At 49.0% G+C, this 17,120-nt stretch overlaps 8 protein-coding genes across 8 annotated transcripts; 4 read left to right on the top strand and 4 right to left on the bottom strand.

Annotated features, from left to right (window-relative positions):
- Nucleotides 1–22: 22 nt before the first annotated feature.
- On the bottom strand, nt 23–1,832 carry PV09_03419 (uncharacterized protein). Its single transcript, XM_016356615.1, has 2 exons — nt 1,002–1,832; nt 23–946 (listed from the first exon to the last, which is right to left on the bottom strand). The coding sequence occupies exons 1-2, from the start codon at nt 1,630–1,632 to the stop codon at nt 504–506; spliced, it is 1,074 nt and encodes a 357-aa protein (XP_016215408.1). The 5' UTR covers nt 1,633–1,832; the 3' UTR covers nt 23–503.
- Nucleotides 1,833–2,126: 294 nt separating this feature from the next.
- On the top strand, nt 2,127–3,835 carry PV09_03418 (uncharacterized protein). The gene is made up of 2 exons (XM_016356614.1): nt 2,127–2,751; nt 2,813–3,835. Exons 1-2 carry the CDS (start codon nt 2,305–2,307, stop codon nt 2,891–2,893), a joined length of 528 nt encoding a protein of 175 aa, XP_016215407.1. The 5' UTR covers nt 2,127–2,304; the 3' UTR covers nt 2,894–3,835.
- A 653-nt stretch (nt 3,836–4,488) lies between these two features.
- PV09_03417 (uncharacterized protein) lies at nt 4,489–6,977 on the top strand. Its single transcript, XM_016356613.1, has 3 exons — nt 4,489–4,740; nt 4,790–5,199; nt 5,255–6,977. The coding sequence occupies exons 1-3, from the start codon at nt 4,521–4,523 to the stop codon at nt 6,704–6,706; spliced, it is 2,082 nt and encodes a 693-aa protein (XP_016215406.1). The 5' UTR covers nt 4,489–4,520; the 3' UTR covers nt 6,707–6,977.
- On the bottom strand, nt 6,833–7,777 carry PV09_03416 (uncharacterized protein). Its single transcript, XM_016356612.1, has 2 exons — nt 7,130–7,777; nt 6,833–7,076 (listed from the first exon to the last, which is right to left on the bottom strand). The coding sequence occupies exons 1-2, from the start codon at nt 7,700–7,702 to the stop codon at nt 7,050–7,052; spliced, it is 600 nt and encodes a 199-aa protein (XP_016215405.1). The 5' UTR covers nt 7,703–7,777; the 3' UTR covers nt 6,833–7,049.
- Nucleotides 7,778–8,589: 812 nt separating this feature from the next.
- PV09_03415 (protein transporter SEC24) lies at nt 8,590–11,861 on the bottom strand. The gene is made up of 4 exons (XM_016356611.1): nt 11,100–11,861; nt 10,393–11,047; nt 8,934–10,339; nt 8,590–8,853 (listed from the first exon to the last, which is right to left on the bottom strand). Exons 1-4 carry the CDS (start codon nt 11,676–11,678, stop codon nt 8,842–8,844), a joined length of 2,652 nt encoding a protein of 883 aa, XP_016215404.1. The 5' UTR covers nt 11,679–11,861; the 3' UTR covers nt 8,590–8,841.
- Nucleotides 11,862–12,048: 187 nt separating this feature from the next.
- Nucleotides 12,049–13,792, top strand: PV09_03414 (flap endonuclease 1). The gene is made up of 4 exons (XM_016356610.1): nt 12,049–12,154; nt 12,207–12,292; nt 12,341–12,345; nt 12,398–13,792. Exons 1-4 carry the CDS (start codon nt 12,142–12,144, stop codon nt 13,479–13,481), a joined length of 1,188 nt encoding a protein of 395 aa, XP_016215403.1. The 5' UTR covers nt 12,049–12,141; the 3' UTR covers nt 13,482–13,792.
- On the bottom strand, nt 13,487–14,751 carry PV09_03413 (uncharacterized protein). The gene is made up of 2 exons (XM_016356609.1): nt 14,542–14,751; nt 13,487–14,486 (listed from the first exon to the last, which is right to left on the bottom strand). Exons 1-2 carry the CDS (start codon nt 14,687–14,689, stop codon nt 13,747–13,749), a joined length of 888 nt encoding a protein of 295 aa, XP_016215402.1. The 5' UTR covers nt 14,690–14,751; the 3' UTR covers nt 13,487–13,746.
- Nucleotides 14,752–14,838: 87 nt separating this feature from the next.
- Nucleotides 14,839–16,948, top strand: PV09_03412 (uncharacterized protein). The gene is made up of 3 exons (XM_016356608.1): nt 14,839–14,967; nt 15,021–15,320; nt 15,384–16,948. Exons 1-3 carry the CDS (start codon nt 14,913–14,915, stop codon nt 16,691–16,693), a joined length of 1,665 nt encoding a protein of 554 aa, XP_016215401.1. The 5' UTR covers nt 14,839–14,912; the 3' UTR covers nt 16,694–16,948.
- The last annotated feature ends 172 nt before the right edge of the window (nt 16,949–17,120 follow it).

Below are 17,120 nucleotides of genomic sequence, written 5' to 3'. Positions count from 1 at the left end.
ATAGGGAAAAAAAACCCAATGTTTTGCAGTCGATGATTGCAGCAGAAGAACAACACGCCTGACAGGTGCTGCCGTAACCGGCCCAGATCATTCATTCCATCATGTAGTAGCATCCACGAAACAATCTAGCACGATGGGTGAAGACGCAACCCTTGGGGGACAGATGACGTGTCAGGCATATCACCGTATGTATGGGGCAGCTATCTGCAAGTGCTCCAGTCCATGGAACAGAATTGAATTAGCAGAGAGAAGAATGTGATGAACTAAGAATATTTTTGGCCTTATTTACGACCACTTGCTCCACAAGCGTTTAAATAAACTTCAGCGACTCTTCGCTTATTCCAAGTAGAATTTTTTAGGATGATCCTTCCCCCCACAACCCTATGACTAAGATGCCAAGATATTACAACCGTCCGGACGGAGACGTGTTTTTCGCCGTAAACGCCAGCTTGAAATACTCAAATCGAAATATGCCCCGTAATCATAGCACGGAAAAACTCGAGCTAAATGGCCTCGTCTCGTTCCCAGCCCGCTGGCTTCAGGAAGCGCAAGTCCTTTGTTGGGTGCGGTCTGTTGTCGTCCTTGAACGTACTGGTGTATGGATTTGGATCATTGTTCTGGTCCAAGTTGCCAAGTGTGTGGTTCACTTCTCTGTGCTTCGCTTCGTCGGCGCGCACATGTAACAGCAGATCCCGCATTGTCTGCTTACCCTCCGGCATCTTGTAATAATCAATGGCTATTTGTGGAGCCGAAGCCTTTGCCCACAGCGGCAACTTCCCGCTGTCGATATCCTCAATCTCGCGAGTGTAGGTGATGACGGCCTCCTCCTCGAGGTATCCGACGAAACGGTGGCATATCTTTGGGCTGATCAGGTAAGCAATAAACATCGAGTTGAAGAAGACGCCCTGGGCACCGAGAACCATGAGTCTCATGAACCAACCAGGCTCTGCGGCATCGTTAGTTGTGTTTCTGGGGTGTCCCGTCTGTTCCAGACTACTTACCACCCATCTTGAGGAAGATCAAGAGATGCATTCTCTCGTTGTAGCTTTCCTCCAGCAGCGTCTCAATCCAGCCATTGTCGCGCTTCATCCGTCTCATGCTGTGCAAGTGCCTTAGCATACCTGCGACCATGCCCGGCACGCCTGCGACGCTCTCGAGGAATATGTTTCTGGTAAGGTACTTTTTCTCCGTCATGCCATATTTACGAGCCGCTTCTACGGGGTCCTTCTCGCTCAACTCCTTGGCTTTGTTGTGCCTGTAGCCGCTTGCGAAATCCAGGCCCCATCTCAGAAGACGCACCGTGGCCAAGGCAACTCTATCTCGCCAGTCACGCACCTCGCGGTGGTGAATCTGGACGCTGTTCATCTGCTCTTCGGTGTATACGGGGTGAGGCCATGCTGCGGATGTCTTCCTGATGTTGGGCGCATCCGGAGCCGGGAAGAACTCCTTTATCTGGTTTCGGGGTGTGGTATGGAACTGTCTCGAGGGACTCGACTGTTGGTAAACGACAATCGTAGTGGGACGAATTATGGAAGCGGTGGGAGGTCTTGCTGAGAGATTCTTCAGTGTGGTCATGGCTGGGCGCTGCACGTGCAGCCACGACGACTGAAATGCTGCTCGACTGGAGTACATCTGTTGTCAGAATGGTGCGCAAATAAAGTGGTGTGGACGGCGAGGAAGTAAATCCGATGCGTTCGCTGGAGAGGTGTCAAGTCTGTGAGCACATACGAGAGCAGTATTTATGGAACATGGTCAGCTTAGAAAGAATTTATATTGTCTCATGCTCAATTGGTCAGCCTTAATGGGCTCGCAAGAAAAGAAGGCCTTACTCCGAGAGCGCCGACATCTCTACGATGCTCTCATCCCCGAGAGCAAAGCGGGACGGGCCAGGATTGGATTACGTCGCGTCACATGGGGGCGGCCAAGTGAAGATACAGCGAATTGACGGTCCAAACTTGTGCCCCACGCACCCGTCGAGCGCGACCGTGTGGCTTGGCCGCTCTTGCCGGTCCCTCCCGTGCTGCACACCGACGACGCGAGAATAACCCGGACCTCAGCCCAGACGAAGCGTGTGGAATCCTCTCAGTTTCTCATCCATCGCAAGGCTGAGGCTGTCATCTGCTGCTCGAAATTTGGAGGCTCTGCTAGTTTTTTTCCATCATCGCCGTTCCGAACTCCGTGGCCAGACGACGGCGTTCACTTCACCCTGCGCATCTCCGCGGCGTCTATTGGAAGCTGCCGAACCTAGAATGCTGTGAATGCAGTAACGATGACAAACCTCTGCAGCTCCCAGACACCCTCCAAATGTCTTCCTCAGCTTCCACAAATCACCCCACTTGTGCAGACGAGCTGCGTGCTTCCCTCGTCGGAGGATGGAAGCTGGAGAGCTACGTCTATGTGGCCTTGCCACCCTCGACCACTGGGCCGTTCCATCCTATGACGAAGAAGGTGCAAGGAATTCTGTTGTACACCCCCGATGGCTACATGTCCGCCCAGATGCAGATACCTGGACAACCCAAGTTCGAGGTTGGCAAGGCTAGTGAGGCTCAGTGGGCAGAGTGCGCCAGACGCTACTTTGGCTACTCAGGACCGTATCACATCCGCGAAGAGAACGGCACCGTCACGTTACGGCATGAATTCCGCATCTCGTATAGACCCGACCTTTCTGGCGACGTCCAAATACGAAGTTGGCGGTTTGAAGAAGGCGGCAATGTGCTCATCCTTGGTAGTGAGGAGCCAACCATGGTCAGGGTTAGAGTCCCCCTCCCCTTTTTTGAGTTCTGTAGGACTGCACGCTGAACCAAGCTTGAAGGGAGAATTGAGGACTCCGCAGTTGCGCTGGAGGAAGCTGGAGAACAACGCTAAGCAAGATGAAAGTCGCGCTAGTGCATGAACCCTAACCCAGCCCTTCATTCTCGTCCTTACTGAGGGAATCTTCTGTGGTTCAGAAGTGTAATCTTGAATCTTGAAGCATCGATCTGTGCAGAAAGTTTTGAGGTGGCGCATTATCTTCAGCCATGAAAGAATGCGCTTGCATGTTGAGTTTCTGTGGTTGAAGTGGCAAGCAGCGGGCTTCGGCGTTCTCGGAGCCGATTTAAGGAATAATGCTCGCCGATGATACCTGGCCCATTTTGCAATTTCTGCTCATGTCCGAAGAATTAATCCCCGGTAGCACCACGATTTACCGCATATTGTTAACAATACAAATCTTGCTCTTTGTCTGCAGCTGAGGATCGCATCACGTTAGACTGTTGAACTTGGAAGCGGAGCCTCTCGTTCGCGCGATGTCCAGAGCATCTTTAAACTTGGTCCAACAATTGGTCGTTCCCACAGCACCGCTGGGCGCGTTATTATACTTGTGCTAGAGTATCGCTTCATTATTTGCTCATCGAAACCTATCATTGGACCAGCTGCATGCCTCGAAGCGCTCTGTATTATCGACTGAACAGCATCGAACGTGTGTGTGTGTGGATTGATTTCTGCGACACATTTTTCAAGTCTACGAGCGTGACTGGCTATCTTCAATATGTGCTGTGCCGAACGGCTACCAAGGTCAGAGTGAACTAGGTCAATGATGCTGGCGACGACATGTCCGAGCGGCATTGCAGAAACTGCTCCTTCGGGTAGTACTGGAAAGCAAGTTCGGAATGAGTGACTGCCAAAAATGAATCCCTATGGTTGAGGTAAGACCTTGCAAGAAAACCGATTAGCAGTAGACGTACAGATTTCAGTCGAAATGAATATAAATGAGATGCGATACACGCATTCTTTTAACGAAAACCAAGAGAGACATGAGCAATTGTCGCATGCTGTGGAAAGAACTGGGAGATACATTAATCAAGGATAGTCTCAATCCTCATGTACAGACGGGATGACCTTCCAAAGTACCATCCTCAAACGGATTCGAATAATTGAGAAGAGACCATGTGATCTAATTGGAGAGTGTAATGACTTCAGCGGACCTTCAAGCTATGCAAACTCACAGTATTATTTCAACATCTACAGTTCAAGCTTGAAAATTGTTGTGATTCAGCAACGGTGCCAGTTGGCAACTGCAATGAAATACACACACACATCAAAGGTAGCTAAATGACAAGACTAAGATCAGGTTATGGACACGTCTAACCCGTCGTACCTTCGCCTCAAATTGCCACATGATCTCTGCTCAGGCGAAGGGGGAGCTAGACGCAGCAGTGTCTCTAAACCTCAATCATGAATTCCAATCGCTTCAAAATTTTGTGGATGCGTTCCAGCTTTCGACCTTACAAGCTGTATATGCTCTTCGTCCTCTCGTATTTCTCAAAGTTCGCAAGCGGATTGCCCGAGACGAACGATTCTTACACGGAACCAGAATTCACGTGACGTGAAGGATCGGCTTCGGCCATTGAACCAATGAACCTGAATGCGGTTGCCCGGGTAACGAAAAGATCCACAGAGCGCTTAGCACACGAAAACTCCAACGTTTGCAGACTCCCAGCATTGTCTTGAGGGATCCTTTCCTTATTTCAAAACCACGCACGATGAGCGTTCGTGTCGTTGCTCGCATACGCCCTTTGCTCAAGGGAGAGCTTGAGAAAGATGTTATTGTGACGGCATCACACGGCCAAACGGCGTCCGCGAGCAGTCGACCACAGGTTGTGCGTATACCGAATCCGAAGAACGATGCGGAGCAGTACAGTTTCCAGTTCAATTCAGTATATGAGCAAGGGACAACTCAGCAGGAACTGTTTGACGGTGAAGGTATGCCATTTTGTTTTTCGGTCACAATTCATGTTACTCATGGACACAGTGGCTCCCACCGTAAAACACCTCTTCAACGGCTTCGATGTCACAATATTTGCATATGGAGTTACAGGTACAGGGAAGACGCACACTATGCGCGGTGGGAAGTCATTAGCTGATCGAGGGGTGATCCCTCGACTGCTAAGTGCGATATACCGACGAGCACGGAAAGTAGAAAAAGATTCAGCAGGCGAGACAACTGTGAAGGTCGCAATGTCTTATTACGAGATCTATAACGACCGCGTTTTCGACTTGTTTGAGGCCCCTGAAAAGCGAACACCGTCGGGTCTGCCCATTCGTGACAACAACGGCAAGACGGTAGTTGTCGGTTTGTCTGAACGACCATGCACGACATTGAAGGAGTTCGAGCAGCTCTATGATCAAGCAAATATCAACCGTTCTACATCGGCAACTAAGGTGAATGCAGACAACGAATATGCTTTGATCGTTTTCAGATGACTGACGAGAATAGCTCAATGCGCATTCGTCAAGATCGCATGCAATTTTGTGCGTAAAGCTCATACAGAGCACTGGGGAAAATGTCCTTGTCAGCACAGCATCTGCCATTGACCTTGCAGGCTCAGAAGACAATCGAAGAACAGACAACAACAGAGATCGATTGGTCGAGTCTTCCGCAATCAACAAATCTCTTTTCGTCCTTGCGCAATGCGTAGAGGCAATTTCAAAACGACAGGCTCGCATACCATACAGAGAATCGAAAATGACACGGATATTAGCGCTAGGTCAAAACAACGGCATGACAATAATGATTCTTAACTTGGCACCTGTACGCAGCTATCACCTTGATACGCTCAGCTCGCTGAATTTCGCAAACCGTACAAAGAAGATTGAAGTAAACGAAATCGAGAATGAACCTATGGTTAAGGGCTCCGCCATCGCTAAGGTCGTCCCGTCAGCTACGGGTCCAACGCTGCAAAGGCAGCCGCTGCGCCCACTAGCATCTATGACGAATATCCAACGCCAGCTGCATACTGATAATCCAAAGAAGCCAGTCAAGTCATTCCTTGTATACTCGGACAAGTCAAAGTCAGACGCTCGACCACCAAACGCTTCTGCACCTCGGCCTACTGCTCAGAAGCGAAGTCAGGACGCATCGTTTACAGGATCAAATAGGCCTATGAAATCCTTTCGCTCAAACGACCAATCGCGGAATGGTCTATCGAAGGAGGAGATAGAAGCACTGATCGATCGCAAGGTAGACGAGAAAATTGCCGAACAGGCGTTGAGCGCTAAAGTGAAGTCTGTCGAGTCGCTGCCAGCCGACTTACAGAACAGACTCGATGCCCTGGAACAGCGAGTTGCTGAAAAGGAAGATTCTGAGGGTCTACAGTTCCTGCTCATGGCAAAGCAACACCATGCCCGGGGCGAAGACGCAAGTGCACTACGAATGTATAAGTTGGCACAGCCATATTTTCCTCATAACGAGAAACTCGCACGGAAGATCGAGACCTTGGGAGAGAAGATACGGCAGAAACACGAGCTGAAGTCCCGTGAAATCCGGGACCAGGTCTCCAAACATGCACGCGACGGAGAAGACAGCGACTATCACGACGATTATGATCCTCGAGACGAGGGCGAGGAGTCATTCGTATACAAGCCCAAAAAGAGGACAGCTCATAGAACTAAGGTTGCAGTATTCAAGGACGAATCATTCAATGCGGGACCGCCCTCGCCTAGAACGCAGCAGCTGCTCGACATCATCAACACACGGGACATTGCTCAAATTCGTGCTCTGAAAGGTGTGGGCAACAAGAAGGCCGAAGCGATAGTGTCCAGTCTATGCGAAATGGCCCAGGGAGAAAACGAAGCATTGATCACGGATCTTGTACAGTTAGGAGCGCTCAAAGGGGTTGGTGCGAAAACTGTCGAGAACATGCGTGTCGGTCTTGCGTTTACGGCGTGAAAAATACGGTTTTTGTTTTTGAGCTGAGCTTTTGCATTGCCTGCCAGCCTTTAGCGTGGCGTTAGACGGCTTGAATATCGAACCACAATAGGCATTTTTCTCTTGCAGAAGAAACACAATATATTCTTCGAGGCCCCAGCTCACATATTTTGCGACAACCATCACCGAAGTAGGATGACAAAACCGGCGACCTGACTTCAGGTAAGCGGAAGCTGTGCTCGGAAGATACCCAATCGTTTTCGCACTACCTGTCCTCTTGAAATACCGGCGCTCGTGCTCCCGAACTGAAGGACAAGCGAAGGAACCGGTGAGGGTGGTTCTTAGGCCCGCGTTGAGTGACGACCTACGTGACCAATCTAGAATCAACAGCCTATTACTGCTTAACAGAGTCATCACAGCGGCGAAAGCTTCTCGTACACTTACATCGCACGTCAGGGCCGGCGTTCGCACTGCCAGCGTATATATATCGGGCATTGGATACAATCGCCCCGTCAGTTGCTCAAGCGAGTGCTGAAGCTCTGTCCTCCGTAGCCTCAGCTTGTCTGCTTGTACAACTATCTCGTGATCTACAAAGGGCTGATACGGATCAACCGGCCGGTCGCCGACGACCTCACCGTAGACATTTTCAGTTCCTTGAAGCTGCCGCAGCCGTTCGCGATTCTGCGCTTCCATGATGAGAAGATATGCTCTAAAGTCACACAGAGCTAGTTCCTGTGATAAAGCCTTCTCCTCGTCAGACTGGGGAAGCGACGTCTGTGGCGATTCAAACATAGGCGCTTGTGGCTGTAACGATAGCATCGATATGGATGAGGTTAAAGATTGTGACTCATGGCGGCTCATACGACCGGATGCTGCATTGTGCTCGGTAGAGATTGGTGGAAGGTCTGTTGGCTTCGAAGTCGATCCAGGGGGTGGCTTTCCTGCAGTTTCTTTGTTGCTGTGCTGGACTATCTCTTGACTGTCTTTTTGCCCTCGCATGTGGTTTGTGTTCTCCATACTTCCGAGAATCCCGGCTGTCAGGAAAGTATTGAGTAGCAGAAGCCTTTGTTTTGGGAAAATCGCAAGTGTACAGTTATGTGGGCATAAAGAACGCAGCGCACGAATCGCCAGGAGATCTGTCGTCATTAAAATAGATAATCCATGTCCAACAGGGAGCGAATTCGCCGAGCCTCTCAGTGAAGCCTTGACTTGGATGCAGCAGATTTAATTCGTACCCCTGCTCACTCTACAGAATGGCTGCTGCTGAGGATCACTAGTCAGGTCCAACACGACTGGGTTGAACACGAAACTCCAAGATTCGCTAAGAAAATGCAAAAATTTGCATTCGCACTCGTTTTCGCCTCTTCAGCGCAGGCGCTGCAAGACCGTGAGATGAGTCGCGAAAGGTACGAAGCCTAGGAACGCGAAACTGCAGTGCAAAATGTCTATGTTGTGGCCATATATACTTACTGAAGCCTTTGAGGTTTAGACTTCACAATGTCAAAAAGCCCGTTCCGACACAACTTGCTTCACCCGTACATCATAGCAGGGATGCGATGTGCCAATTAGTTTTATCGCACAATTTACCGAATAAGGGCATTGGAGTTGATACTCGAATTGGACGTGCAGAAGGCAATTTGTCAAATCAGGCTAGCGCTAGCTACTGCGCCTTTAGGAAAATGATCAATCTGCACGTATGGCCAAATCGCAGGTAAACTAGGGCCATAGCGCATTGCCGAAGCTTGTGCATACTTTCCTACCTTCTGTTGTCGTTGATGGGCTTGGTTGGATGCCCACTTCTTCCCTTCGCAGAAGTTTTACCGTGAGAGAGGTTGCGACGGAAAAATTGTAGAGTTCTTTGGGGTTAGATGACCATCAACTTGGGGTAGGATTTACGAAGCAGATTCAAGAATTAGGACATGTCAATTCTCATGTTGATTTAAGCTAGCATTGGCATTTCTGTATATCGTTTTCATTGGTACTTACAGAGCTTCGAACACACCGCACAAGAGCTCCCCCCTGCTTCTCATCAGGAATGTCCTCAATCACGCTCTGATACAGCGTAATTTTGTCGCCGAGTCCAATGAGAGCAACTGAGCGGGGCATTTTTGCTAAGCCATTGCCACTTCCGGAAAATTCACGAATGTTCATCTCTATCACTGTACGACCTGCCATGCCGGGATGTATCGTTAGCCTAATCCGGCCAGGAGGACCTGACAAAATGTGTATCCGCATTAGGAAAACATACCTTTTCCCGCAGCGTGTGCATCCACTGCTGCAGACTGACACTCTGATCCGCTCTATCTTCAACCAGCATAGTCATGGCCCACAGGCGCATGTTTCCGTCTCCGTCCTCGCGAACCACGTACAATGGTGGCACGGTGATACTGCCTACTCCTTTTGCGCGGTGATCCCTACTCTTCTCTATAACGTTACGCACTCGTTCATTGAACTCGTTGTCTAGCTCAGGAAGCACGGTCTTGCCTTGCCTGACCAAGTTCTTATCTTCTGTTCCGAAAACATCATTAGTGAGCGCAGGTACAGCGTCTCGGCCAAGCCAGAGAAATTGAGTTTGTCCATCATCAATAAGGTATAGACCGAAGGGCACGATGCGTTCCGAGCTGAGATTCATGGGAGGCGGCAAAACAATCTCATTTGTGTCTGGATCGGGAATGCCACAATTGTCAGGCATGTCATGAATCGAGTAGAAGCGAGGGTATATGTACTGAATCAACAGAGGCAGTGGTAGGGTGGACAGGAGGCACAGAGCTGCAGCGCGCAGATCAACTGGAATCAAGACGGATTTGCGCAGTCCAACGTGCTTGATCAAGCCAAGGAAGAGAACAGGTAGCGCGCGCAAGTTCGCTGGAAGCTGTAACCCGCCACTTCCCATGTTACCACCCGCAAGTTCTTTCCGATAAGTCTGCATAATTTCAACGACCTTTGATTGTAGCGAGTCTCTGGCTGCGTCAAGACCACTACCCAGAGCTTTTTCTACCGCTTTGTGGCTGTAATATGCAGTAATTGCTTGTTGGTCGGCGGATGCGTATACGCTCGATAGCGCCTCGGTTGTCGGCAGAGCAAGTGTCAAGACTCTGATTCGTCGCTCGCCATTGCATGTCGTATGCAAAACGGCTGTTTGCATGCAGACGTATGGTTTCGTCAGATTTTCATCAATCGCGACCTCTACCACAAAACTCTGATCACGAGGAAATGCTGGGAATGCGCAAAGATCGGAGGATCGATTGAAAAAGTTGCCGTAAAATGCGTTCATACGTAGACCTGTTGTAGCACGGACTCGTAAAACGGCTTCCAATCCAATCTCCGCAGACAGATACGCAGTGAATTCCTTGGCGAACTTGATGGCATCTTCGCTTCGGCTGGCCATCCAGCCTGGGTAGAACCATGTCTGGCCGCCAGTGTAACGCGGCAGATTCGACAAAGTTGCAACATCCTGGTATGATGAACCAAATAAAAACATGTCGATCGAAACCTGCTGCTTTGAACAGTCCACCGCAAAACTCTTGTAAAAGGAATTTGCCGGCTGGAGTAGACTTCCTTCCTTGCTCGTACCCAGCAGCTTCGGGTCATTACGGTCGGTGAGTGCTGCATGGCCAATATTTGGTAGCGAGGCAGAGAGCACGGTGAGTTTGCCTTGAATGAACTCAATTAGCAAACGCGTCTTCAACTATACATCGATAACGTACCGCCAGTATTTTGGATTAGACGTAGTCCAGCGCGTAGCGCAGAACCCATAGCACAACCTTGATCTGTGGAATCTTGAAACATTGAGCCACCAAGCTTTTCTAAAAAGACCTCTATGCAGTGTCGACTCTCGTGAAGGCTTGGCAGCAGTTCCTCCGGCGTTGGCAAGAATGGCTCTTCTAGATCACTAACGACAAGCATCTTGGGCTCACTGCTCTCGCCGCCATCCTGGGGTATGCAAAAGTAGTGTAAGCTTGAAGAAACAGCAATGAAAGCCAATTTCGTTCGCTTGTCCGCATTGGGAATAACATCGAGCGATTCCAAGATGGTTCGTGCAGCCGTGCCCAGGAGGCCATTGTCGATGGCCTTCCTGCTGCAGTCGATGAGGAACACGTAAGTCAAAGCCTGTGGCGGCCGTACCATGTATTCTTGTGGTGCGACAAATTCAACGACAGCGTAATTCAGTTCAGCACGCTGCCATCTATCCACAGCCTGCTGTGTCTGTCTATCCCAGTCAAATCGTTCAGGCACTTCGTTGGTCAAATTGCACATGTTGCATCTCCACCTGTTGCCTTGGTCCAAAAATGTTACAAATGGATTGATGTAGGAGCGGCAGCGTCGACATCTAGAAATGACCTGATCTGTGCATACAGGTACCTGTAATGGATTAGTATTAAGATCGAGAAGAATTACACTGCTTGAGACGTACTGGGTCCTCATTGTCATGCAAACTTGTGTATGGAGAGAGAACTAACGCGAAGGGCAATCGTGACTTTTTGAGCAAGCTGTGGGTAGTAGGAACACAGTTCAATGTGGATCGCACAAACTTTGGCGGACAATTTGCATACGGTGAAGGCGTGACGCTGGTATTTGGAGGTAGATGAATTGGTGGAGGAGGCAGGTCTAGCTCCGACACTTGGAACGGTTGGCTTATTAAATCGGAGGGATAGAGCTGGTTCATGTTTTGCGGAGGTTGCATCATGTGAGCTTGTGGCGCTGGCGTTGTGTGAGGAGGCGGCTGCTGAATATTCATCTGCCCAAATTGGTTGGCCAGTTGATCTTGAGTGCCAGGCACAGGAGGTTGTCCTCCATATGGTGTCGGCGTGCCCATCTGAGGAGCTCCAAGTTGCGGCGATGCGATCGGCTGCGGCCCAAATGCTCCGTAGGCTGGACCTGAGGGCATTTGAGCGGCCTGGTTGGGGGCATTTGCTCCGAACTCATAGGCCTGAGCTGCGTAAGCTCTCTTTTTCTTCTGCGGAGCGGCCGCTGGCTTGTCGTTGTACTCCATGTTGTCGAGGGAAGCTTTACAGCGGATAAGGATTCGGAACGCGGTGTGCTAAAGGAGATTGCTGTGGGATGTCGAAAGTTAGGTGCAAGTTGTTCGGTTCCCTATAGCATTGCGTGCCTAGAGAGGTCTGTTCGATACGTGGCTTTATAGAGCAAGCTATTACAGCGAAAGTCCGGGTCGCTGTTCACTGCCAACTTGGCTCCAACTTCGAATGTGGCCTCAATATCGAGAGCGGAAACCCGCTGCCAAGCCGTCCGCTCCACCCTCATCCATGATTCCGCCCATAAGCTAAACTTAAACGGAAAAGTGAGAGGCTGAAATCATGTGATAGCGAACGCGCCTCATAGTATCGCGACCGCGCCATGACGTTCACCATTCACGAGGAGCTCACGGTTGGTTGCACGACACGCTTTATGAAAATATAGTCTGTCCTATTGGAGTTTCCGCGCAACATCATTCGGCGATGGGTATCAAACGTGCGTACAGTTGGCGAATGCACAATGAAACCCTCAGGCTAATTGATGGAAGACTTGTACCAGCTCATTAATGAGAACTGTCCTGATGCGATCAAGACGGGTGAAATCAAAAATCAGTTTGGTCGCAAGGTGGCCATAGTACGTAATGTGTCTTCGATATTTCTGAGTGTACTAATGCATGTACAGGATGCGTAATGTTTCCCCAACACCGTAAACCACCTCAAGAATCCTAATCAACTACAGCTCCATGTCCATATACTCCTTCCTTATAGCGGTCCGTAGCGATGGCCAACAACTCATGTCTGATACGGGAGAGACTACCTCTCACCTCATGGGCATGTTCTACCGTACCCTACGCATCGTCGATAACGGAATAAAACCTCTTTATGTTTTCGACGGAGCACCACCCAAACTAAAGTCTGGCGAGCTGGCGAAAAGATTTCAGCGCAAAGCTGAAGCACTAGAACAGCATGAGGAGGCGAAAGAGACAGGTACTGCCGAGGAAGTGGAACGTTTCTCGAGACGAACTGTACGAGTTACTCGTGAGCACAATGCTGAGTGCCAGCGACTGCTTAAGCTCATGGGTATTCCGTATATCGTAGCGCCTACAGAGGCAGAAGCACAGTGCGCTGTATTGGCTCGCGCTGGTAAAGTTTATGCCGCTGCTTCTGAGGATATGGATACACTTACTTTCAATTCACCCGTCTTGCTCAGACATCTTACCTTTTCCGAGCAGCGAAAGGAGCCTATACAAGAGATTCATCTGGATAAGGTTCTTCAGGGACTGGAAATGAACCTCGAGCAGTTTATCGACTTATGCATACTGCTAGGCTGTGACTACGTTGACCCTATCAAGGGCATTGGTCCTTCTACTGCGCTCAAGCTCATACGCGAACATAAGAACCTCGAAGGTGTTGTTAAGCATTTCAAATCCGGGAATAAATACACCGTTCCTGAAGACTGGCCGTACAAAGACGCACGGCTTCTTTTCCTTGAGCCAGACGTACGTCCTGCAGATGACCCGCAGTGTGACTTTAAATGGGAGGCTCCTGACGTGGAAGGACTTGTCAAGTTCCTGGTCGAAGAGAAAGGGTTTAATGAGGACAGGGTGAGATCTGGCGCGGAAAAATTAAAGAAAAATTTGAAAACCGCGCAGCAGTCACGACTGGAGGGATTCTTCAAGCCGGTACAACGCTCCAAAGAAGAACAGGAAAAGCTAAAACGCAAACAAGAGGAGAAGATACAGGAGGCAAAAAAGAAAAAGAAGGAGGAAGCGAAGGAGAAAAAGGCTGCGAAGTCGAAGCCTAGAGGCACTGGTGCCGCTTGAGAAGGTAGAAAAAATGATACCAATATGCATTGCTTTTGAATTTTGAGGGAGCCGGCTGGTTATATCATGAATACGCTCTTCTCAGGTGACGACGGACGGATGGGAACTTGCGATGTCTAGCAGATGCTAACACTGTAATCTTCTGCTCCAATACCGCAACTTCGAGTTCTATATTCACGGGATTAAAGCGACCATGCTTGTTTTACCCCATATGTTAAGTTTAGAACTACGGTTCAACTGATATTCTCGAGGGCAGTGTAGTCGGTCAATCGTCATCGCTGTCATCTGAATCCTCCAATCCAAATCTTGCACCTCCTCCCCGCCCACTTTCACTTACTGTCGATTGTGCTACTGTAGGGCCACTAGCACCCGATGCTACTGGTCTTGATCCAGCGAATTTCTTTTTCTCTTCCTCCTCTGTCTTTCTCTTAGCCTCCTCCTTTGCCACGCGCTCGTCTTCAATTATGCGAGTAATATCAGTAGGATCATTCCCGTTAATAACTTGATGATTCAGCACATGTAGTGCTCCCAGCGCCATTTCTTGTTCACCAGGCCAAGGCTGGAAAGGGAGGTTGTTCAGATCCGCAATCCATGCTCGTTGCTCCTCGTTCAAAACATTTATGGTTCTGCTGTCACCATCTTCTTGTGTTCGTGATTCCCCTTCTACAGCTGGTGTATTCGCTATGGCATGATCGTTGATTTCTGCCATTGCTGTTGTCGCAGTCGCAGAGCATTGCTTGTCGTCGCTAGATGTCGACGCTGGTGCGGCAGGTTTCGGTCGGAAGGCTGCTGGTATCGTAAACGGGCTGATATTTTTTGCATATGCGAGCAATTCTTTGTAAGGTACTGGACGTGTGTTTTCTTTCGACGTGTCTAATGGAACTGCAAGAAGTTCTTTGCGCACTTCGGCGAGGAGCTGCACACTGGATTTAATTTGGGAATCAAGAAGCTCCGCTTCTTCCCTTAACTGTAGTATACGGATGTAATTATTTTGGTGTCGCGTAACTATGTCGCAATCAGTTTCAAAACTTAATTAAGAGCGTGTTACAGTGCGTCGCACGTTGCTCTAGGCCTTTGCTCAATTCATCATCTGCTTGAAGAAGCGCGTCGGCTGCGGTGACGGAAGGATTGTATGTGATGATGGACTGTAGCAATGCATCCAGCGCTGTTTCCATGCGCTGTAGTTGTGTGTCAAGTAAAGTGTCCATTGGTGGTAAAGTTTGCAATTAAGAATCGATTGCTCTTTGAACTGTGACGATTTGCGATGCTGATTCGAACGAGGGGACTGGCCAAGCGTCGTCTCTGGACTTACATAACGCGGCTCGGCTCGCGTTGCCTGCATTGCTATGTAACAACTCATGAACCCACGCATCCATTTAATGCTGGAATGGCGGTACCGCCGCTGACCTATCTCCTGTCTTCCAGCATGGCATGGCTTCGGATATGCTTAGTACAGAGTTTTCACACAACATAAAAAGAGACTCGAGTGAGTGGGTGGATCTGACATTGACGAAGCGTTTTCCGAAGCTAATTCGCAAGTCGATGACACAATTGTGAAAGTCGCAGATTCAGACTACGGTTCAGATTTTGATAGTGAAGGAGACGAGGAAATCACGCGTATACTCTCAGAGCTTGGTGGTGCGCAAGTCGTCACTGAATCGCTGATCTATGAAGACTATGAGGGTGGGAGAAAAGGTTTGGCCCATGTCCCGCTGGTCTCAAGTCAACACGACAGCAGTAAGACAAGTGCGAGTTCATTTCACACGGCAAAAGAGAGTATCGGCGCTCACGATAGCCTCCATGAATTGGTCGACTTCGATATTCCGGAATCACCCACTCGTATGTCTTCCGCTTTGCCTGGCTTCTTTTATCAAGCTGACTGTCGTGGCTAACAGCGCCTAGTACCTCGAGCATTAGAAGAAGAGCAAAACGAATGTGAGAGACTAAAATTATTAGATTCACCCAGGGAGACCAATGTCGAAGTTCAGCACGCAGAGGAGGTCTCAGAGGCTCCAGACCATTGGGTTTCTAAAACTCCGGGCGAGGATCAGCAATCGCCCATTCAACGATTCAGAACATCGCCCAACAAACCACTCTCAGTGACCGATATCGTATCTCCGGCTTGGTGTGAGCTGCAGTACTGGTTTTCGCTAACAAAATTTGGCAAAATCAAAAGAACGCCGGCTATGAAACAGGGAACCAAAGTTCATAAGGAACTCGAAAATCAGGTTCACACCTATGTGGAGATTGACGTTGAGACCAAAGAAGATAGATATGGCTTGAGGATTTGGAATACAATACAAGGACTCAGAACACTTCGAGCAACGGGCTTAACCAGAGAGCTCGAGATCTGGGGTATTGTTGAGGGAGAAGTCGTCAATGGTGTCATCGACGAATTGTCGTATGATTGTCCAGATCCAGAGTTAGAAGCCAGTCTTGAACTCTCTCATCAGTCCAGTGCGAGGGTTCCAAATGAGCGGAAGGCTCAAGGGCCATTCCGTACATCTCATCAAGAACATTTCGATATTTGGCTAGACGGTCCGCGCCCTCTCCACAAAATTTACGTCACCGACATTAAAACCCGTAGCAGCAAATATATCCCAAAAGGAACAGCATTGCGCGGCGTCCAGATGCAGCTCATGCTCTACCACAGACTCCTCACCGACCTTGCCTCCAACCTGGTCCCGGCAGATACGGTATTCGCACGTTATGGACTCGATCCGCGCAAATCGTTCACGAAATCTTTCATTAACAATATTGCTGAGTTGGAGCATGACATGATATCCGTTTGCAACACTGGGAATCATGATCCTCTGAGCAGCACTACAAAACAGCGATTCTTTGAGCTCGCACAATATGACTCACTTACAAGCTTGTGGTCACTTATGATCACAGAGATGCAACTCACAATCCCTAATCCAGAGACGATTTCTTGCGTCTTGCAGGCCGAATTTCGCCAGGTCAACAACGGCAAGGTTATGGGAAGTCACTGTTTCGTCTTTGATTCTCTTGTGCTCGACCGCTACATCTCAAAAACCCTAGACTGGTGGAAAGGACGAAGAAATGCACGAGGTGTTGATATCGAGGAAGCTTACAAGTGCCAAGTCTGCGAATTCGCGGAAGTTTGTTACTGGCGAAAAGAAAAGGTAGAGGAGGGCATCAAAAGGCACAGAAAAAATAGGCGAGTAGCTGAGAAGAAGTGGAAAGTCTAAAAAGCCCTCTGCGATTTGTGCGCGCTTGCGTACATTGTATTAATGCATAGGATACATCAGGGAACCTTGCGTTAGTCGAATCATTCTGCCAAAAAATCTCATTTTTATCCGTGGAGCTGTAGATTTGTGCTTCTATATTGATGGTTAGAAAAACTTTGTTGGACACTGCCGTCCGTCATTACGTTGTAGATTGTATGGAGGAAGGAACAAGAAATAACCTAAGGGTTTAGAAATGAAAATGAAAAAGGAAACAGGTTTTTTTTTCATCTTTGTTTTTTTTTTTTTAAAAAAAAAAAGAGCCTGGGGATTGGGATCGCAAAACTATTTGATTATAGTCCAGTTTGGTCGCTTTTAAGCAGCGGCTAGCTGCATCCGACTGATGATTAGCCATAATATCTTGGGCCACCTGAATCAAGCGGATGGCCTC

The sequence above is a fragment of the Verruconis gallopava genome (genome assembly GCF_000836295.1).
Source record: "Verruconis gallopava strain CBS 43764 unplaced genomic scaffold supercont1.9, whole genome shotgun sequence".
Lineage (NCBI taxonomy): Eukaryota > Fungi > Ascomycota > Dothideomycetes > Venturiales > Sympoventuriaceae > Verruconis > Verruconis gallopava.
The sequence above is the reverse complement of the archived record's forward strand: the minus strand, read 5'-3'. Positions and strand labels throughout refer to the sequence as shown.

What these genes read in the sequence shown, in the direction of transcription:
- PV09_03419 (XM_016356615.1), bottom strand. Translation starts at nt 1,632, where the DNA reads ATGTACTCCAGTCGAGCAGCATTTCAGTCGTCGTGGCTGCACGTGCAG. An exon ending in GATCTTCCTCAAGATGGGTG is followed by an intron (nt 947 to 1,001) that starts GTAAGTAGTCTG and finishes ACGATGCCGCAG; the next exon opens with AGCCTGGTTGGTTCATGAGA.
- PV09_03418 (XM_016356614.1), top strand. Translation starts at nt 2,305, where the DNA reads ATGTCTTCCTCAGCTTCCACAAATCACCCCACTTGTGCAGACGAGCTG. An exon ending in AGGAGCCAACCATGGTCAGG is followed by an intron (nt 2,752 to 2,812) that starts GTTAGAGTCCCC and finishes CCAAGCTTGAAG; the next exon opens with GGAGAATTGAGGACTCCGCA.
- PV09_03417 (XM_016356613.1), top strand. Translation starts at nt 4,521, where the DNA reads ATGAGCGTTCGTGTCGTTGCTCGCATACGCCCTTTGCTCAAGGGAGAG. An exon ending in GGAACTGTTTGACGGTGAAG is followed by an intron (nt 4,741 to 4,789) that starts GTATGCCATTTT and finishes TCATGGACACAG; the next exon opens with TGGCTCCCACCGTAAAACAC. An exon ending in GTTCTACATCGGCAACTAAG is followed by an intron (nt 5,200 to 5,254) that starts GTGAATGCAGAC and finishes TGACGAGAATAG; the next exon opens with CTCAATGCGCATTCGTCAAG.
- PV09_03416 (XM_016356612.1), bottom strand. Translation starts at nt 7,702, where the DNA reads ATGGAGAACACAAACCACATGCGAGGGCAAAAAGACAGTCAAGAGATA. An exon ending in CGCCGGCCCTGACGTGCGAT is followed by an intron (nt 7,077 to 7,129) that starts GTAAGTGTACGA and finishes AAGCAGTAATAG; the next exon opens with GCTGTTGATTCTAGATTGGT.
- PV09_03415 (XM_016356611.1), bottom strand. Translation starts at nt 11,678, where the DNA reads ATGGAGTACAACGACAAGCCAGCGGCCGCTCCGCAGAAGAAAAAGAGA. An exon ending in TGCATGACAATGAGGACCCA is followed by an intron (nt 11,048 to 11,099) that starts GTACGTCTCAAG and finishes AATCCATTACAG; the next exon opens with GTACCTGTATGCACAGATCA. An exon ending in TCTAATCCAAAATACTGGCG is followed by an intron (nt 10,340 to 10,392) that starts GTACGTTATCGA and finishes AGTTCATTCAAG; the next exon opens with GCAAACTCACCGTGCTCTCT.
- PV09_03413 (XM_016356609.1), bottom strand. Translation starts at nt 14,689, where the DNA reads ATGGACACTTTACTTGACACACAACTACAGCGCATGGAAACAGCGCTG. An exon ending in GAGCAAAGGCCTAGAGCAAC is followed by an intron (nt 14,487 to 14,541) that starts GTGCGACGCACT and finishes ATTGCGACATAG; the next exon opens with TTACGCGACACCAAAATAAT.
- PV09_03412 (XM_016356608.1), top strand. Translation starts at nt 14,913, where the DNA reads ATGGCTTCGGATATGCTTAGTACAGAGTTTTCACACAACATAAAAAGA. An exon ending in CAACATAAAAAGAGACTCGA is followed by an intron (nt 14,968 to 15,020) that starts GTGAGTGGGTGG and finishes CTAATTCGCAAG; the next exon opens with TCGATGACACAATTGTGAAA. An exon ending in TATTCCGGAATCACCCACTC is followed by an intron (nt 15,321 to 15,383) that starts GTATGTCTTCCG and finishes AACAGCGCCTAG; the next exon opens with TACCTCGAGCATTAGAAGAA.